This window comes from Clupea harengus, chromosome 4 (assembly GCF_900700415.2).
Source record: "Clupea harengus chromosome 4, Ch_v2.0.2, whole genome shotgun sequence".
NCBI lineage: Eukaryota > Metazoa > Chordata > Actinopteri > Clupeiformes > Clupeidae > Clupea > Clupea harengus.
Genome location: NC_045155.1, coordinates 16,372,362 through 16,392,449, shown reverse-complemented (window position 1 = coordinate 16,392,449; position 20,088 = coordinate 16,372,362). Strand labels below are relative to the sequence as shown.

The 20,088-nt window shown below is 44.0% G+C and overlaps 1 protein-coding gene across 1 annotated transcript in view; it reads left to right on the top strand.

The window, feature by feature from the left end:
- LOC105906405 (teashirt homolog 2) overlaps window positions 1-19,455 on the top strand; it is a 41,002-nt gene extending 21,547 nt beyond the window's left edge. Inside the window, exon 2 of the mRNA XM_012834539.3 lies at window positions 15,620-19,455. Coding sequence (XP_012689993.2) covers window positions 15,620-18,669 — 3,050 coding nt within the window. The 3' untranslated portion in view covers window positions 18,670-19,455. The remainder of the gene's footprint in view (window positions 1-15,619) is intronic.
- The last annotated feature ends 633 nt before the right edge of the window (window positions 19,456-20,088 follow it).

Sequence of the window (20,088 nt, the reverse complement as noted above, 5' to 3'; positions counted from 1 at the left end):
CTATTTGACGCAGTGTTTCTGGTTGCAGAGCATATCTCTGCTACATATGACAAAATAAACAAGTGAAGGAAAGGATTTTACGAACGCCAAAGATAAAGCCCTGGGTGAGGAGGTGAAGTGGTGGAGGAGGTGAAGTGGTGGACGAGGTGCAGCAGCAGGAGTGGAGTCGTGGCTGGAGGCAGCCGCCGGGAGGGAACCAGCCGCAGCAGGAGCAGTCACCTACATTCGGACCATTGTCTTTGATTGATGACCCAGGCTTTATTTGCTGACGCCGTGTGTTTGTTCCTGCGTAATTGTCTTCCAGATGGCCACGCTGAGTGCTCCTAAACACTTTTATGGTGGCGCAGTTTCATCTGATGTTCCACACAGCATTTTTATTTTTGTAGGACATATCACGGCACAGTGAGAGAGTTTAGTACCAGCCGTATCAATAGTGGGAAAGAATATTCATTCTCTCAATGTAATGTGAGCTCCTCATTCCCGTCACAAACACACATAGTAAGCAAGCATTTATATTCCTTTGTTCCAGCCATAATGGATTCATGCCACCACCTATTTACTTGCAGTCGTTCACCTTTAAAGCTCGTTTTTAGTTTTTTGATCAAATGCCATGGCCTTGGCAAATATGTTTCTTGGTCAAAGTGAAGTCTCTTAAGGCAGTTATTTTCATTGAAAGAAGAAAGCAAATGTGAATTTTAAGAGTTAGTAATTGCTTTGAAGATTTTCTTTCCTCCTTTTTGAGGGGTGGTGTTGGTGGGGGTGGTGTACGTGGCAAAGGGGTGTCATCAATCACATCCCCTCTGGGGGAGTCAGCGCTAAAACTGGTACGAAGCGCTATCTGTCAGCTTGTAGTGTGTGTGTGTGTGTGTGTGTGTGTGTGTGTGTGTGTGTGTGTGTACATTTGTGCTTATATGTGTTGTGTGTGTATGTTTGAGAGTGTGTGTGTTTGGACAGCAGTGTGGCGTGAGATCAGGCCAGTGGAGGTGTTCATGTAAACATGGGAAGCCTCTGGTGGGAGGGGGAGTGGTGCCGTGACCCTGTGTGGGGGTCAGGGATAATCCTGCTTACAAAAGCTGGAGACACCTACCTTCCTCCACTGGCTAGACCTAGCACAGCAGCTCAGCTCCACACTTTACATGGGAGAATAGCTCAGTTTAAAAGGATTGAGGACTTTCTTATAAATTGGTGTCATTTCTTGAATAAAACACTTTAGGCAGAAGAGTCAGGGCAAAGCCACTGCCGCTGCTGATCTCTCTGGACCAGATGAAACCAGGTGGGGGTTCCGCATCTTACCATTTTAGGATGAGTTGGTACTCGGGACCAAAAAAAACGGTTCTGTCCCTAGTTGTTTTTTTTTTTCCTGAGTGTGTAATTTATCTCTGGCTTTGTGTGAGTGCTCCAGCACGAGTCGGAGGCGTCATTTGTGATTGGCCAGCCCGGTGGAAGCAGTATGGTGGGGAGTGAAGAGCTGATGTTGATGGATGAACGCTGCTCCACGCCAAATGCAATCATCTGGCTTACGTGCTCCGGGTGCTTGTGATTGATGGTGTAGGAACCCCACCCAAAACTTCAGAATAATTCCTTTGTTAGTGCGGCGGTCCGTCCCACAGGCCCCGTGTCAACGGAGGGTTTTAAGTGCAAGCGTTAGATATCTGTGACAGTAATCTCTCTGGTGCACCTCGTATGTGCATTCGACACGATGTGAGCATCGGTGACAAAGAGAGCAAGACCTGCACAAAGGTCCTTTGTTTGTGGAAGTGGACAGTCCCATGTACAAACTTTAGCTCAGTAAGAATATATGCCACCATTTCCCCGAAATCTTTTTCAGCAAAGATATAAAAGCCAGCAGGCGCTTCTTCTGCCGATGCGGTGGAGGTGCAGCTGTCGATACGGCTCAAGATGGATAGCGCCTCTGCATGCCTATTGATTCTGAGCAGGCCTGAGATATAAGTATCATTTGTCATTTCTGGGATTATGCCGAGCGCTAGTTAAAACCTAGTGTGGGGAGATGGCCATGCCTGGGGAGTGGTTGGTTGAATGTCTTTGTGTGTGTGTGTGCGTGTGTGTGTGTGTGTGTGTGTGTCTGTGTGTGTATTAGAGAGTGTGTGAGAAAGAGAGAGAGAGAGTGAGCGTGTCTGGGCTTTGATGAATGACTGTATGGCGTTTCATTTTTTTTCCCTCTCTGTGTGAGAGAGAGAGAGAGAGGGGGGTGAGAGAGAGAGAGCGCCTGGGCTACTTTAACTGTTATTTGCTTTCACCGTGGTCCAAGAACAACAAGGCGACGGGCCCAAGGACTGTGACAGCGGTCGGTGAGGGCTGTGACGTGCGTCTGTGTGGAGAGGCTGGGTGGTCCACACCGGAGGGCCCTCAGCAGGCCGCCTTGTCTTGAGAGAACGCCAGACTCACTGGAGAGCGGCAGCGTCAAAGCAGCACCGTGGGCTCCGTGCTCATCGCATGTCACACGCTCAGGCATCCTCACAGTCTGTGCCACACAAGGGTTTACACGCTGTACAACTGGGCCACTGCGGTTGTTTTTAACTTGAATGTTGAATTTGTGACCATATGCCTTCAGCTCATCATTTTCCCTGCAAAGGTCACATTAGTGTTATTATTTGTATTTTTTTTAAAGAATAAAACCCTGGTTTCCATAAAGCCCTTGTGAGACAAAAATCACTTGTAGAAAGCAGGAGTAGTGGTGGGTAGTACTGATAGATAGTGTGTGTGTCGTCCCCCCTGTGGCCACACTCGGATGATGTAGGATGTTTGGATGAGATGCAGGCATCGACTGGCCATTGAGAAGTTCGTGAATATTTCCGGTGGGCCGGTCAGTTTATTTTTTTACATGATATAGCTCAAAGCATTCCAGACTAGGGCTTTGATATAGCTCATACAGATATTTAAAAGGCCATCTTATCTGCAGCGACACGGCTGGTGCAATCTGTAATAGCAGTGAGGACTCAGTCAGTTCATCGCATGCGCTATCAAAACACGGAGAAAGAGGAACTCTGCTGCCAGTGGTGCAGACAAGGAGCGGCAGAAAAAGAAAAAGAATAAAGTCCCACTGTAGGTTTGACAATTTACAAGGTTTTACTAGTCAGTGCACAAAGGTTTAGAGTTAGGTTACCGCTGGATTTCTCAAAAGTGCTTACACTTTGAAAAAAAAGGTCACCTTTTAAGACTTGGGTAAAATAAAAATGTAAATGTGTGATGAAACTGATAAACTATCCCTTTTCTGAAATAGTGAGAATGGGATGCTGATTTCTCTAGACTAGGCCTACCCGTCAATTCCTTTTCACATTATAACCTATAAGGCATACATATTTGATAGCCAGCCCAGCAGTAATAAATGATGTCTGTTAAATACTTCCTGTACACTCTAAACAAACAGGTGAACATGGCACTGAAACATACAGGGAAAGGAGGGAGTAGGATCCGGCACACACTCAGTGTTATAGCCAAACACAAACAATGCAAATAACAGATTGTGTTTTTTAATTAATGATTCGTTGATCGATAAACATGTCAATTCGAATTTAGCATATCAAATTGGAGCCACTTGACAGCAAATTCCCGTGCTACTTTTTTGTTGCCAGTCGGCCCCCGATGAGATGCAAGTACCTGCTTCATTACTGTATAGATCATCTTTTAAGACCATTTAAGATCACACCAGGCCTCCGTCAGTGAATAACGGCTGGCTCACAGACAAACACTCACTTGAGATTATCGAGCTCCTCCAACACAAATGGGGTTGTCTGGGCCATGAGGTGGAGGAAAGGCTGCCTTACGTGTGTCTTTGAAAAGATCTGGCCTGTCTGGGGTATTTTTTTATGTCAGCTTCACCCTTGCTGTTGTTTATTATTTGTTTTACTAATGTTTGTCATCTTAGAAATGTCCAGAAAAGCATCCTAAAATATCTCCCAGAGCTGCCTGGGAAACCATATTGAAATAAGAGACAGTAGCAACAAAACAGAAATCCTCAAACGTAAGAATGAAGTAATTACTAAAGGTGTCCATCAAGCTGCATGTGAAAATGTCCAATGTGATAGATTTACAACTTCAAAACCTGTCAGAATATAATTACTCTTTCCAACCCAAAAGTGTATTGGTGTGACTGTTTGTGTATCTCTTTGAGTGTGTGTGTGTGTGTGTGTGTGTGTGTGTGTGTGCGTGTGTGTGTGTGCGTGTGTGTGTATTTGTGTGTGTGTGTGTGTGTGTGTGTGTGTGTGTGTGTGTGTGTGTGTGCATACAAATGTGTATATGTTTGTGAGTGTTGCACATTATTCTCCACCTTTGTAAGGGGTAGCATAGTAAGTCTTGAGCCGAGTGACTGTTCCTGCAAAGCACCATAGGAAGACTATTGTTACTTCAGTTCCATTTAAACCTGCCAAACTAGCTACTTCCAGCTGGAGAGACAGCACTCTGTCTTTTAAGACCTATCCATGACGATCACACACAGGCAAGCACACAGAGACACACAAGCAAATACACTCAAGCCTTCATAATGACCATGGGAACGAAGATTTTGGACAACAGTAACATAACAGCCTGCCCTACATGGTTGACAGTGATTAGCATTTGTATGCTACTGTACGTCTTTGCATTCTAGTTTTTAAAATAATCCCACAAATAGATTACACTCGTCTCTCTTAGTGGAAGAGCTCCTAAGCACACGAGGATGTCAGTTTCATCAGAGCCCCTTATTATGAATCTCCTTTTCATGCAACACTTCCACTGATGTTAATCACCGCATTTGTGTTTTCTCATCCTTTCCAACTGCATCTCTCCTCTTGTGCTGAAGGCATTGGAGTAGCCTGTGTGATGCCCCTCTGTTCTCTCGATGTGAAGAAGTAGTGCGTGAATTGATAGATTCCTTGTCCTTGCCCCACTAATGCCCTTCCTGGAACTGAACAAACAGGCGTTGCGTGCAGGGTGCGTGGGACAGATGTTTGGCATTACTCTCACCCCGATGCTCCTCGGCGAAGGGGCTTCAGACATGCGCGCCTGATGGGGGACGCCACTCAAGTGCCCCGCGCCCGCGCCCCGGTCCTGCTGGGCTTCAATCTCTTGTCTTTCTGTCTCTCACTCTCCTCTCTTTTCTCTCCATCTTTGGATTGCTCTCTCTGTGTTTATCTCCCCTCTCATCTAAGATCTACATTTAGATCTCTGGTCTCAAAAGTGTTTCTCAGTGTTTCTTGTAACAGCATTTAGCATTCGGATTGTGTTTCTCTCTGCTTGTTTGGTAGTGTTAGCCTGCGTTTGTTGTTTGAAGTGTCTGTTGGCCCCGTGTGTGTGCGTGTGTGTGTGTGTGTGTGTGTGTGTGTGTGTGAAGTGTAGCATAGGAGTGACATTATCACTCCTCTTTCTGCCCTATCTCATCTGGCTACGGTGAGCCACAGGCGGAAGTGAGCTCTGGGGCCGCCACCGGGAAACTGCCTCTTTAATTACCATTCATATCAGCACAGCGCGAGAGAGAGAGAGAGAGAGAGAGAGAGAGAGGCGGTGTTCACTTTTTAATTAAGGCTCGGTAGTGTAACTCGTCAATGTACATTATTGGAAGAATGAACGTCAATGCCATTGCTTTTTCTCTGCCTCCTTTATCTCTGTCAATGACTCAAAGACATGATTTATGGTTGGTCTCCGTCTTTCAGGCTCATCCATCACGAGCCGGCTGTGCGGTGCGGGCGCCCGTTGTAAATCATTCTGAAAGCCTGTCACTCATTTCCATTAGCCGCTCCTCTGTCGCCCCGGTCCCCGCCTCCCCTCAACCTCACACTCACCCTCACACACACACACACACACACACACACACACACACACACACACACACACACACACACACACACACACACACATACACGCAAGCGCGCACACACACACAATCTTACAGCCCCGGTGTACAACCTCCAGCCGCGTTAGGTATCAGTTCCGTTCTGTTGCCTCCTCCTTAGAGACCGCCCACTTTCTTTTCAGTGAGTTAACCGTTTTCTGGCTGGCACTCTGGTTAAAGAGCACTTCCTCATGCTCCTCCATCAGTCCCTGTCCTGTGACACCCTGACAGTTGCCAAACAAAGGAAGGTAAAAAAGGATGCAAGGAGGGCACCCCTGCTCATTACTGTCTTCTGAACAGCTGGCCTTTATACACGAGAGATCAGCACTTAGAAATTAGTCTTCTCAGCATCAGACTTGCCTGTTTTGTGAATGGTGAATAAAAAAAGAAAAATTATATTAAATCCAGTTCTTCAGTTTTGAATGAAAGAATTTAAAGATTTAAAGAATCTTACTTGTTTTTAAAAACAGATTTCATGAATCAAATGATGCAAACTATTACCTAAGAAAATGCTTCCTACTTCTTTGTGTTGGCGTGTATCAGCCAGGGTTTACTATGTCGACATTCTCACCAGAACTATTGCAGGTGCCTTGCAATCCCAGCAAACAACGATCCGCTTTTATTTCCATTTCTTTTGAAAAATATTATTCCTTCAGCCAGCCGAGGCCTAAACTTTCAGCTGCAACTTTAGTCCTTAAGCAGCTCTTTTTCTAGCGCTGCTCCTCTCTGGGCTGCACACAGGCAGCAGCTCAAAGAGAGCCTGTCAATCTCCCCTCAATAGCTGTTGCAGCTCCGCGGGGCGCTGCTCGGCCTCTCCATTCAGCAACGGCTTTTTTCATTCTAATCAACACTGAGAATATCAACACTGCAAAATATCCACTAACAGCAGCGCGTCTCTGTTAAGAGAGGGAGGGGTGAATGGAGGGGGCGGGGGGGGGGGGGGGACTTTTCAGGGATAGGGGGGTTTGCCAGCGCATCTCAGGATCTGGGCTTGCATTGTTTTTGGAGGAGGCTGTCAGAGGAGTGACAACACTTGCCGGGCTGATCCAGGAGTTTGCGCCACACCGGAAAAAAAACAGCGGGCCCTAATCATTTTGCCAAGGATGCCTGACAACAATGTGTTCATCTGTTTGTGTGTGTGTGTGTGTGTGTGTGTGTGTGTGTGTGTGTGTGTGTGTGTGTGTGTGTGTGTGAGCGTGTGTGTGTGTGTGTGTGTGTGTGTGTGTCTGACAACAGCTCTCGACAAATTTGCCATTAAAATGAATGCACACAAAACTGGGGAGTACTTTGGTGGCCAGGATTTTCCAAAACATCTTCAAAACCTTTTCTTCTCCATCATCTTCTTTCCCCTGTTCCTCTCTCTCTCTCTCTCTCTCTCTCTCTCTCTCTCTCCAGCCCTCTGGCTGCCTCCCATCTTCAGTGGAGGCTAGATATGAGCCGTGTCTTGGGGCCTCAGAAGCACAAGCAGCTGACAGAGGCGCTTCTCGCTCCCAAATTTACTGTGGAGCCTCATTGTATTTAATGAAGGGAAAAAGTGGCAATCTACTATTAATGAACTTGCAATGTAAAAAAATGCCTTCTTGGCTGAAAGCAGCTCAAAACTGCTGGGATAGGAGAAGCACCATCTTGGAAGAGGTCCAGACCCTAATGAAAGATCTATAGAGAGGCTGGGGCGGGGGGAGGGGGAATGCAGATTGTTTTGATGCAACACACAAGCATGCTTGCATTTGTTAACTTCATGCACCCACACTCTGGCCATCAGTGGGGTTATTGTCTAATGTCACTGTTATGACGTGGTACAGGTATAACAAGACAGGTATGGAATAAAAACAAAAAAGCTGTGTATCAGTTTCAGTCAATTAGAAAATGACACCAACACACAAACAGGAGCACATACCTATCAATGCAAACCACCTCACTGACATTAGTGATTGGAATTCTCAATCTCTTAATCTCTTTATTCATCCAAAGCAAAGTGTGTCTGTGTCTGTGTCTGTGTCTGTGTCTGTGTCTGTGTCTGTGTCTGTGTCTGTGTCTGTGTCTGTGTGTCTGCGCGTGTGAGTGTGTGAGCGTGTGTGTGTAAATCTGTGTGAGAGAGAGAGAGAAAGTCAGAGAGGTAATTCTGCGGGCAAGTCTGCCATTGTAACCCCTGAGTAAGTCATGCATGTGTAAGTGCTTACCGCCCTCTCTGCAGACACCCACTAATCTGTGTGAGCATTCACCAACCTCCACCCACCCCAGCCTTTACACACACGTGCACTCTCACCGCTGCCTACACACACTCACCCACACACTCACACAGACCATATTCATACACACAAATACCACTTATGCTTATAAGCCCTCCGCCCTCCCATCCACACACATCACTGTCACAGACAGTAGGCTGCTCTGTCTGTCTCCAGCCAAGGCTTCTGCCGGGTCTGTGTGGCCAGGCCTGTGATGGCCCTGGTGCTGCACAGAGGCACCCAATCAGATCTGACCGTGTCCCTCCCTTTGGGACTGGGGACTGGACACACGCCTCTCGCAGCAGGAGGTGCTCCTGAGTAGGTGTCTGGGAGCGACCTGGAGAGGGAGAGGAAGAGGGGGAAGTCCCTCACCCCACAGCTCTTATGATACATTTGGGGGTTAAATGTTTTAACAAATATGGAAGACAAGATAAACAATGTATATGAGTGAAGCTTTTTCCACTTAAGAAGTCAGAAGTTGTAGATTTTGGATGTGAATTGATCTCAGATATATGTGAGGTTATTTTATTATTTTGGACAAATTGAAATTGTATAAAGATATTGAAATTGCAGGTAAGTTCAGATGGACCTACATGTGCAGAATCAATTTAAAAGAGAGATACATTTTTATGGGCTTAATTTTGGAGAGGGAAACTACAGAGGGACTCAAAGGCAGCAGGGGAGAAGAAAAAGTACAAATGGAAGAAAATCTAGAATCAGCATAAACTTGGTTGCTGAATGTGCACTTCTCTTCCCCATCTTATTAGTCTTCTTAGAGAGAAGAGCAAGGGTTAAGCTGAGGATCCTAACTTAGCATTTCCCAGTTAGCATTTCCCATCTCTTAGCGTTCTATGAAGACTGAAATCTCTGCTAGATGTGTGCACTGAATGTGTTGCTGAACTTGGTCACATATTCAGTCAAATTTAATAATCACAGAGAGAGAGAGAAACACTTTCAGGTTTGTTTCAGAGTATTTATTTTTCTTTAGTTGGACTGTATCTGTCAACCAAACAATAGTGCTGTATTTAAAAAACAAAAACAAAACAAAATCCAAATCAAACAGGATTAGCTGAAACTGGGTAATCAGTCTGTCTCTCCTCTGCTGCCTGCTGTATCTGTTTGTTTTCTTTTTTTCTTGCTTTCATTAAACTCGTACACAAAATTCTGCAGCATCAGATCAAAAACTTGCTTTGGTAATCTCTACATGTAATCAGATTTGGGGCAAATGAAATGCGAAGCTAAAAACAGTAATACTAACAGCAGCCCGCACTGCACATGCTCCTTGGAAATGTTTGGAAAATATTATCTCTGTCCAAAAATAAACTGAAGAACTCTAAGTTGTCAAACTTGATCAACCTTCTTCACATTGCTAAAGGCAAAGCTCAGGTTGTTCAGAATAGCATGATTTAAGGTTCTGAAATAGAATGTGTAGTATTTATTAAATACATATATTAAATATTAAATATGTATTTTAGATATACTACACAAGAGTATTTTCTTAGGATTATTACATTGTTCTTCAGTGTTTTAATGAACTAGTACTGTAAAAGTATTTTTTAATATTCCCTTTAGTCTTTAGTTAATGGCTAGGTGATTCAGTAATTCAGTAGCTTTGACTTTGAAGATGATGTCTGCGTTGGTTTAGTTAACATCACCAGTTTTATTTACTGTTCTTTCTGTACAAGTGTATGTATGTGTGAGAGAGAGAGAGAGAGAGAGAGAGAGAGAGAGAGAGAGAGAGAGAGGGAGAGAGCTGAGAGAGCTGAGACTGCAGTGAAGAAGTCTGACTGAGCCTCTGCTGCCTCTCAGCTCTCATCACACAGTTGGGGGAGTGATGCGTCCAAGAGCAAAACCTTCCAGCAGCTGAGAAAGAGCAGTACCTCTGCCAAATGACATCAAACACAAACACAGAGAGAGAGAGAGAGAAAGAGAGAGAGAGAGAGACAGAGAAGAGAGGATTTATGTGACCTTAATTTGTGAAAGTATATTTACTTGTAATCATATTGTTGTACATGATGTACATGTCGTGTAAATTGACAATGATTGCATGATTAACTCTTTACAGAAGTCACCCATTAAATGTTTGCCTGGCAGTGCAGAACAAAATTAGTTATCTAGCTGAATGCCTTAACCTCCAAGGCGTCATTCACATACGTCATCAAACTCCTTTTGTGTTATATAGATAAAGACATTTAATGTGGGGTTGAGGATGAGTGATTAATGACAGATATTCCCACAGATTTTTCATAAATATATACTGTGCATAGGTATACCTTTTTATATCTGTATAATACCGATTCTCCTATTATGGAAAAATGTCCAAATGTCGGTAACTTTGCTGCCATGTCCTCTCTGAATGGTGGGTCTATATTTGATTATATTAGGCCATTAAATATTTCATGTGTGGGTGTATGAAAGCACTACGTTTATCCGCATGAGTGACTCCTGTTTAGTGAAGGAGGTAATTCGGCTTTAAGGAACATGTCCGTCATGCATACAAAAATGAACCATCATCTTTCAGTGGCATGGTGTCCAGGTCTGACCCCACTACACCACTATCTCCTTTTCTGCCTTTCTCTTTTCTCCCTTTCTTGCTCTCATTCTGCTTCTCCCTCTCCGTCTCTTTCGCTCTCTATAGTTCTTGAGGCAACCCTAAATCCTCATGTAGCTCATGCTTCCCGTTACGTGACTGTGTGCAATACAGAAGATATTGTTTCCAGGTATATTTCTGAAAAGTTCAGTGGAAAACTTCAAATTAATTTTTACTTCATGAAACAGTAGGCGTGTTTTGTTCATGCAATTGCACTTCTTGAAATGAGCTGTAATTCAGTGTAATGCCATTTTATCACCGGCAAACATTCATTCCTCACCTTAATTAGGTGTCTCCTTCCATATGTTTGGAGGTGTGGTGGGCCTTCCTAAGATGAGGCAGGAACAGGAGTAAGGAGTGTAAATAAGCACTCGCTGCCCCAGGCTTCATTGGCAATGTGTTTAATGGAGTCTGTTCAGAACGAGGCATGCCATGCCAACACACAGTGCTATAGACACTTTGATTGATCTCCTTAACAGCCCACTTCTTTGGGGCAACCCAGAGACCCCCACAGACTTTCAAAGAGGCTGGATGTGGCTCTGTTTGCTTTTTTTTTAGCCTAAACAGAAGCCTTTTAGTTGTAGTGCCTAGGTGTGAAATTCACATTTTCAATGGGCATTCAACATTGATACATATCGCATCAGTTCTAATGAGAGCCAGATACACTCCTGTAGACTTCATTCACAGTGTCCAGTATCTCCACCCTCTGCTAATGGCAGCACCAGACTAGCTGGCACACGGTGAAGCTACATTTTCTTAGCTACGTACTTGGGGAAGGTTGGCATGGAACGCTAATGCACTGGGACGTGTGCTGCAATGCAACTTTTGATTGCAAATGGAAGAAACACAAATTAAACTTAACAAAGCCTTTCCCTCAATAGTAAAACACAGCACTTCACTTGGATGTTTCCATGTTTGACCTGCTGTGTGTGTGCGTGCGTGCAAGTGTGTGTGTGTGCGTGCGTGTGTGTGCTTGTGCGTGTGCCTGTGTGTGTGTGTGTGTGTGCGTGTGCGTGTGCGTGTGTGTGTGCGCGTGTGTGTATACAGGCTTTTTTAGTGCGGGACACAGCAGGGCTAGCTCTCTCACTCTCTCACTTTTTTTTAAAGCATGGCATAAATCCACAAGATGAAAATGTCATGGAGCAGGTTCATTTTGCAAAGAGGTTTTGATTGCCATGTGCTTGTAATTGATTGTTCCAAGGACAGGGGGAAATCTAGAAATGTCATAACAGCGCTGCTTAGGTCGCTCCCACCGCTGGGCAATCAATGGGAAGTAAAAAGAGCTATTGATTTGTGCTCTGCAAAAACTGTAGCCTGAGACACAGGGCTGGGGCCTGGCACGGCACGCATGACAGAGAGACACAGACACATGAGGCTGTCAGCAGCCCCTCTGATTTACCCTGGGTCCTCTGAAGATAGTGTTACCACTCGGATACTCACAAAAAGGGCTGGAGATATAGCAGCTGTCTCCTAGCCAAGTCCCGGCTGCCCTCTTTGGCTGGTACGATCAATGCAGGGGAAATGTTGGCATTCTCAGGGACAAATGTTGATGTTTGTACTGATTTCTCTCAAATATGTTAACACAGCCACCAGAAGGTTAGAAGGTCGGTTACACTTGTCTCACAGAGTATGAATGTCAGAAGGGAAATATATAGATGCCCAGCTTATGGTAACGCATTGTACTTAGTACTTTCATGCATACTTGTAACAAGACTCTTGTTTAATGATTGGAAATTATTCTGTCTAAAGTGTAATGCACTCTGTTAAGATATCTATGTGGTTTATATTAATACTTGTTTTCTATAAACTACCCAATATCATTCCTACTTACTCAATAATGAAGTCTTTCAAGCCCAGATGTAAAAGCTTAAAGCACATGAACATCAATGCATTGTTGTCTATGGTGAGGAAAGGGGACACGCAAAAACACTGAATATTATCATGGTTGCCTATTGATACAGAATGCACATATATACACAGTACATGTCTGCTGGATGGATGGTGTTGGCTGATTCTACGAACCTAAAACTTTGAAAAATGAATATCTAACCACCGTTCAACTGTGTGTATAGAACCAGCCCTGCCAAGCGAAGCCACTAATCATTGGACAGCCTTGGGTGGTTGTGAGAATATTCTGATTGTCCCATTTTCCATCTAGTCTCTAAACTCATGTCCTCTTTCCAGCCCATCCTCAGGAGTTTGTCCACCCTCTGCCCTCGGCCCCCTCCTCTCCACACACTGTGAGGAGTCTGGCTCCAGAGTAGGCCTGTCTCAGAAAGCAGGCTCATGCTATGCCAGGACTCTGTTCCAAAGGATTAATCTTATAAACACTTCAAGTGGCTGATTTATGACAGACACCCCAGGTTTTCTGACCTCTGCATATTCCTGTCTGAGGAGATAAATTTGTAGTGACACAGATTGGTTGGTTTACAGGAGTTTATGACATGCTAAATCTCAGAGTCGGTCTTGCCAGCCTCTTATTTTGGAAGCCTAGTTAGAACGAGAGCAACATTCACTGGCTTGAGACACCACAGACTCTGTCATGTTTGGTGTGTGGGTTTTCCTCTTATTGTGTAAAATGAAATCATTTCAGCAAGTTGACCATCTCTATGTGTATATGCAGGGTAACGCTGTGTGTTTCTGTACACGTTTATTGCTTCCACACGACTCAAAGTAATGTATATTGAAGCGTACTCAAATTAATACGAATGTCCCATCTCTTGTCTTGAGTTAAGCTCTGGTTGTTTTATTGACTGATATATCAATATCTGGTGTGTGTGTGTGTGTGTGTGTGTGTGTGTGTGTGTGTGTGTGTGTGTGTGTGTGTGTGTGTGTGTGTGTGTGTGTGTGTGTGTGTGTGTGTGTGTGTGTGTGTGTGTGTGTGCGTAGGCGTTTGTGTCCTCTACAAATGGGTTACGTACAGGCGCTCAGTTGGCTTATCTGGAGAGGTTCCTGCCCTTGCGTTTGATCTTGTGGGCCAGAGACCTGCTGCTTGGATAAAAAGCTTCACTTGATTTGCGCTCACATTCCCTCACACACCACACACAATTTTAGTGATGAACTGGGAAGGCCTCTTAGTCATCCAGAGGAAGGGTTCATTGACAATGAACAGTGTGATAATAATATACTTTATACAGTGTGTAATCAAATTAACACATACATTTAATCCTGGCAACACCTAACGGCCTAATGTGTGGAAAGACATATTTCATTTGATTGTTTGGTGTTTTCATAAGCAGTGCCTTATGTCAATGTCAGCTCTGCCCCACCTTAATCACAGTCTAGCCTAATGGAAATAAGCAGTGACTCAGAAAGTGAGAGAGTCTATACAAACTCTTCCATGCTCATGACTGGGAGCTCCACCCTGGACACTGGACAGTCTTCAGGACAGTTAAGATGTCAGCTCAAAGCCAGTCATAGTCAATAGTGCTCTGCCTCTCTGTGGAGACTATATATATATATATATATATATATACAGAAAAGCATGCATAAAACATGATTTCCCCTTTCACATGCCAAGTTTGGAGAGGGTGTTTTGGGAGCAATCTGCCAACTTGGTCAGCCATATAATTAAAAAAAATAAATGTTTACGGTAGATCAAGGTCACAGAGCATTGTGAGTCTCTGGTGTCTGTGAATGCAAGTGTCTCCCAGCTCTGCTGTTATCCATGTTTGTTTTGAAAGGCCGAAGCCTGTTTCGATCTCAATCCATTAGCTGGCAGAAGCTCACCTCCAGGCCTTCTCCTGAGGCACTTGTGAAATATTGATAAAAAAACATCTTATTTTCAGAATCCAAAGGCCGGGGATGCTCTAAGGGCTGCAGAGCTGCACCTTTAGTGCTCACACTCAACTCTCCCTCTCGCTTCCTGTTCAGTAACTCAAAAGGAAATATTAACCACGTGTAACGTATAAGTGCCTCATCTATAGCTGTTATGTCCAAAGCTGCTCATAAAATGTAAAAGGAAAAACCTTTAATGCAAACTCATCTTTTTCAGTTACTTCAACCAGATTACCATTTTTGAACACATACAGACATAGACATTAGACAAAAATGCTGTTCTTATTGAATGGCATTTAACTAACTTGGTTAATCTTATGACATATTCTCAGGGCCCAGGAAAGTGGTATTTATTGCAGCATTACAAAAGAAATCAGATCACTTGATGGCAAATCTGTCAGTTAAGCACTGTTGTTTAACGATCAGGTAATTGAGGCAATAACGTTAGTGTCAGATAATAAGACATAGGTGCATGATACGATTGAGAAGAGCTGGTTATTGGCTTGTCAGGCAGAGTGTAGATGTTTGTGAGGGGGGAGTATCTAAAATTATAATTTTGTCATAATCGGCCAGGCTCATCATTACAATTTATGCTTTTGCATTTCGGATTTTGTCACTACTGTTGCAGTAAGTTTATTAGTTGACATCATAAATGTGTCACATATTTTTTTCTTGTCAATCAATGTAAGGTTGCAATCACAAATTGAATGAAATCACCATAAAAGTAGGATAAGTTTTGAATACTGGTGGTAGGCTACTTTAGTAAAAGAGTGACATCACACACACATGACTTGAGTTAACACAAACAGATGAAATGTATTTGGCTTGTTTATATTCAATATTTGTAATTAAAAGTCTAAATCAAAAAATGTGTGAAACAGCCTTCTGCTGGAACAGCTACAGGGATTTGCAGACTTAAACATGAAACATGAAATCCACTTTAACATAATGGCTATGTAGAGTCGTTTGGGTCCCCACCTTCCACTCAAAAACATCAAAATCAAAAGATTAAACTGGCATCAATATTGTGACATAACCAACCTGCCTGTCAACCATTAAGACTTGTAAAATTAGCATTGCTATTTCAATTTAATTCAACTTTTTCCAATGCTTCTGTACTTTAGTACTTTAAAATATATATATACTATGATAGTATATTGGATGAAAACTGATAGTTTCCATTTCTTTTTTTCCCAGTTTATTCCCCTGAGGATGAGGCTGGCCTACCAGAGCCCATCATGGAGGAGGAGGAGGGAGCAGAGAACGAGCCCCAGACTGAGGAGGACATTACAGACCCGACCACCAGCCCTAAGGCCCCAGAGGAGAAAGAGATGGACAACAAAAGCAGTTACAGCTTCCAGAACTCCCCCCTCAGTGTGTTGTCTAATCAAGAGCTGGAGCTGGAGTCTCACCTCAGCGACAACAGTGACCTTCTCTCTGACTTCAAAGCATCTGTGTCTTCCCCTCAGAGCCAAAAAGAAGATGAGGGCCATGTGACAAAGCTGAAGGAGGATATGCACAGCAGCCTGGAGAAAATGAGAGCTGCCTATGCCAACTTCCTATCAGACTCCTACTGGTCAGGAATTGGAGTAAATGTGAAGCCTACCAGTGGTAACAGTGGCAAAACGAACTGCGACAGCACCAATAGCAGCAGCACTGCAAAGACTGAGTTTGACTGGCACCAGGATGCTCTGTCCAAAACACTGCAGCAGACCCTGTCCCCTAAACCCACTGTGGCCAAGCCCAACCTCTTCAGTTCTGTGCACTTGTACCGGCAGAGTACTAAAGCCTGCGGAGCCGTCTTCACAGGAGCCAGCCGGTTCCGCTGCAAGGATTGCAGTGCTGCCTATGATACTCTAGTTGAGCTTACAATCCACATGAACAAGAGTGGTCATTACCAGGATGACAACCACGGCAAACCAAGCATCGCTTCCACCTCTTCCTCCAAAGGCCGCAAGAGGAACCTGCATGACATGGAGGGGAAAGAGGATGCTCAGAAAGTATTGAAGTGCATGTTCTGTGGCCATTCATTCGAATCCCTACAGGATCTCAGTGTCCACATGATCAAAACTAAACATTACCAGAAAGTGCCTTTGAAAGAACCAATTCCAGTAATCACCCGTAAATTAGTCCCACCAGCGAAGAAACGTGTGTTTGAGGTCAATAGGCCATGCTCTCCTGACTCAACAACTGGGGCAGCAGGCTACACTGACGCCCAAAGGGCCTCCTCAGGCCTCCCTTCTAATACTCCCAACAACCGCTATGGCTACCAGAATGGGGCTAGCTACACATGGCAGTTTGAGACATGCAAGTCTCAAATACTGAAGTGCATGGAGTGTGGAAGTTCCCATGAGACCCTACAGCAGCTAACCAGCCACATGATGGTCACCGGACACTTCATCAAAGTGACCAGTTCTGCCTCCAAGAAGGGAAAGCAGTTAGCACTTGATCCACTAGCCATAGAGAAGATGCAACTCCTAGCTGAGCCTGCCTGCAATGAGAATGAGGGAGGAAAGACCTCTCCAAAAAGTGCTGCCTCAGGAGAGATAGAGAAAGGTGCCCAGAAGGAAGAAACACTGGAAGAAAAAGCTGAGGAAAATGAAGAGAAGGAATTGAAGGAAGATCAGAAGCAGATTGATGGATCTTTGAAATATCCATACCTACGGGAGGAGGATTTGGAGCAGGGGTCAGGTGGAGGCGAGGACATATTAAAATCTTTAGCTAACACAGTAGCCTCTGCCATCAACAAGGCCCAAACAGGAACTCCAAGCTGGAGTGCCTACCCCAGCATCCATGCAGCCTATCAACTCTCAGGGGTAATCAAGAGCACACCCCTCGCAGCATCTCCTCCCATTTCCCTCAAACAGACTTTTAACCCCAAGCTGAGGCCCATTGCGCCCAAGGCAAAACTTTATCAGGGAATTGGGGGCCTTGAAGGATTGCAGGGACATCACGGCTCTGACATCAAGAAGGAGAAAGTGGGTAACACTGATGCAAAGGAGAGCCACGGCCTGAACTTAGATCTGGAAGAGAATGTCGACAGCGACTGTCAGGATGATTCGTCCTCCTCTTCAAAGCTGGACGCAGACTGTGGGACTGAAGGGAGGGATGTGATCAAAGACAAGCAGAGCCCAACACTCTCAGAGAGAGGCAAAACATCCCCAACCCCCCCTGCCAGCAACGGTCACAGTGGTGCCTCAGAGCTCCTCAGTGACTCCCAGGAAGTCCTTAGCATCAACCCGCTAAGTGCTCTACAGTCTGTCTTGAACAATCACTTGGGTAAAGCTAATAAGCCAGCCAATCCGAGAGCTGAAAGCACTCTATCTGCCCGGACACAGTCCATATTTTCAGAACTGAGCAGGGGTCTTGAAAAATCTGTATCTATCCTTGGTTCCTCTAGAAACACCTTTATGTTCACAAACAGCGACCAGCCAATAGACTTAACAAAGTATAAGACCAACAAGAGAAGCTCGTCTCATGTGCAGACATCCACTCCCATGCCCCAGAAGCATGCACTGTCAGACATAGCTGACATGGTGAAGATCCTCCCTAAGGCCACCACCCCGAAGCCTTCCATGCCATCCAGGATTCCCGCTTTGAAGCTTGAGACGGATGTGAGGCGATTTGAGGATGTCTCCAGTGAGGTTTACTCTGTGCACAAACGGAAGGGCAGACAGTCCAATTGGAACCCCACGCACCTCCTTATCCTGCAAGCCCAGTTTGCCTCCAGCCTCTTTCTGACATCTGAGGGTAAGTACCTTCTAGCAGACCTGGGCCCGCAGGAGAGAATGCATATCTCAAAGTTTACTGGACTCTCAATGACAACCATAAGTCACTGGCTAGCCAATGTGAAGTACCAGCTTCGCAAAACAGGTGGGACCAAGTTTCTGAAGAACATGGACACAGGACACCCAATGTTTTACTGCAACGACTGTGCATCCCAGTTCAGGACACCTTCAGCTTTCATAATCCACCTGGAGTCTCACCTTGGCTTTCAGATCAAAGACATGAATAAATTGCCCGTGGATCACCAGACTAAAGTTGTGACAGAGCCTGAACTGCCCAAGGCTCTGACTGCGCGGGCCTTGGAGTCTGTGACTGCGGAGGAGGATGGGGAGTCCAAGTTCAGATGCAAGCTCTGCAGTCGGACATTTGCTAGCAACCACGCTGTCAAGCTCCACCTGAGTAAAACTCACAGCAAATCACCAGAGAATCATTCACAGTTTGTTGAAATGGACAAAGAGTAGCATGTCCGTGTCTTTTTACCACCTACACTTTTCTTGATCCTTCGGTGTCATTGCTCTGCTTTTCGTTGTTTTGGTTTTGTTACAGGAAACACGGGTCACATTTCCACAATTGCCCCTTGACATTTCTTTCAGCAGTAAGTTGTGTGCTTATTAAAATTTAAGATAACAATTATAGAAAAACCATAGATGATTATATGGACATGGAAGTCGGACTGAAATGAAGTGAAAGTTTTAATTTTCTTTGTGTAAATTCATCAACTGATGTGTGCACCCTGCTCATGTGCTTCACCAGTAATGAACTGTAATACTGCTTGAAACATAATTGCTGATGTTTGCATGCAATAGCTCTGGCTATGACTACTATTTATTTGTATGATATGGCAATTTTTATTTTATTACTTTGTTAAACAAAGACTGTTTGGTTCATTAATTGTAATTTCCAACTCTAGTAAAAACACCTGCATGAAGCACTGATGTGCCAGCGGGTGAGCTGATTCACGTTAGCACATTTACCCAAATGTACAGTATGTTTGCTCTGTAAATATTTTGTGTTGCAAATGATAGATAAGGAAAGCACTTTAATAAATGTTTAATCACCAGTCACCATCAGGCTCAGAATCAGTACATGAGCTTACAGGTCTTGGAAGGTTTGGAAAATAAATGTTGTCCCATAGAAAATGTACATATAGCATTGTGGCAAAGAGAAGTGTCTGATCTTGTGAAGAATTTTGAGAGGAGGGGGACCCTGCAACTTTTATACCAATATAAATAAAAACATTAACATTTTCTACCAATCTGTGTTTGCTTTATTAGACCTGCTTTTCACTGATTTATACTCACTGCCTAAATGATTGGGTAATGGTTGGAAAAGGTAAACATGGTAACAAAACAAAATTGTTAAACAAACCTGGAAATAAATTATTGTTAACAACGCTTCTTTAAATAAAATTTGATACTGGACGGCAATCAGTATAGTTTTCCTCGACAAAGGCTATGGTTTTAAACATGTTATACTGACAGAAAATCATGTACGTTTCTATGTTAACTACATGGCCCATGACTTAAACATGATTACTGATGTATAATCTGTTCTGTATTTCATGTAGCTGAGAATGGTTCAGTAGAAGAAATTGGAGTCATCTGAGTTCACTTGATTTTGTAATAAATTATGACAGAAAGTAGATCACCTATCCCCAAAAACCCTCCAGTTATTTAGCACAGTGTAGTTGTCTGTATAGCGCTCTGGAAGTTCGTGTGCACCTTTTGTGTCTGTTCATGCATATTATGCATCAACAAGTGAAATCATAACAGCCATGACACTAAGAAATCATAGAAATATTAGCTGTATTTGTAGGTATGCAAGATAAGGTTTATATATATATATATATATATATATATATATATATATATATATAAACA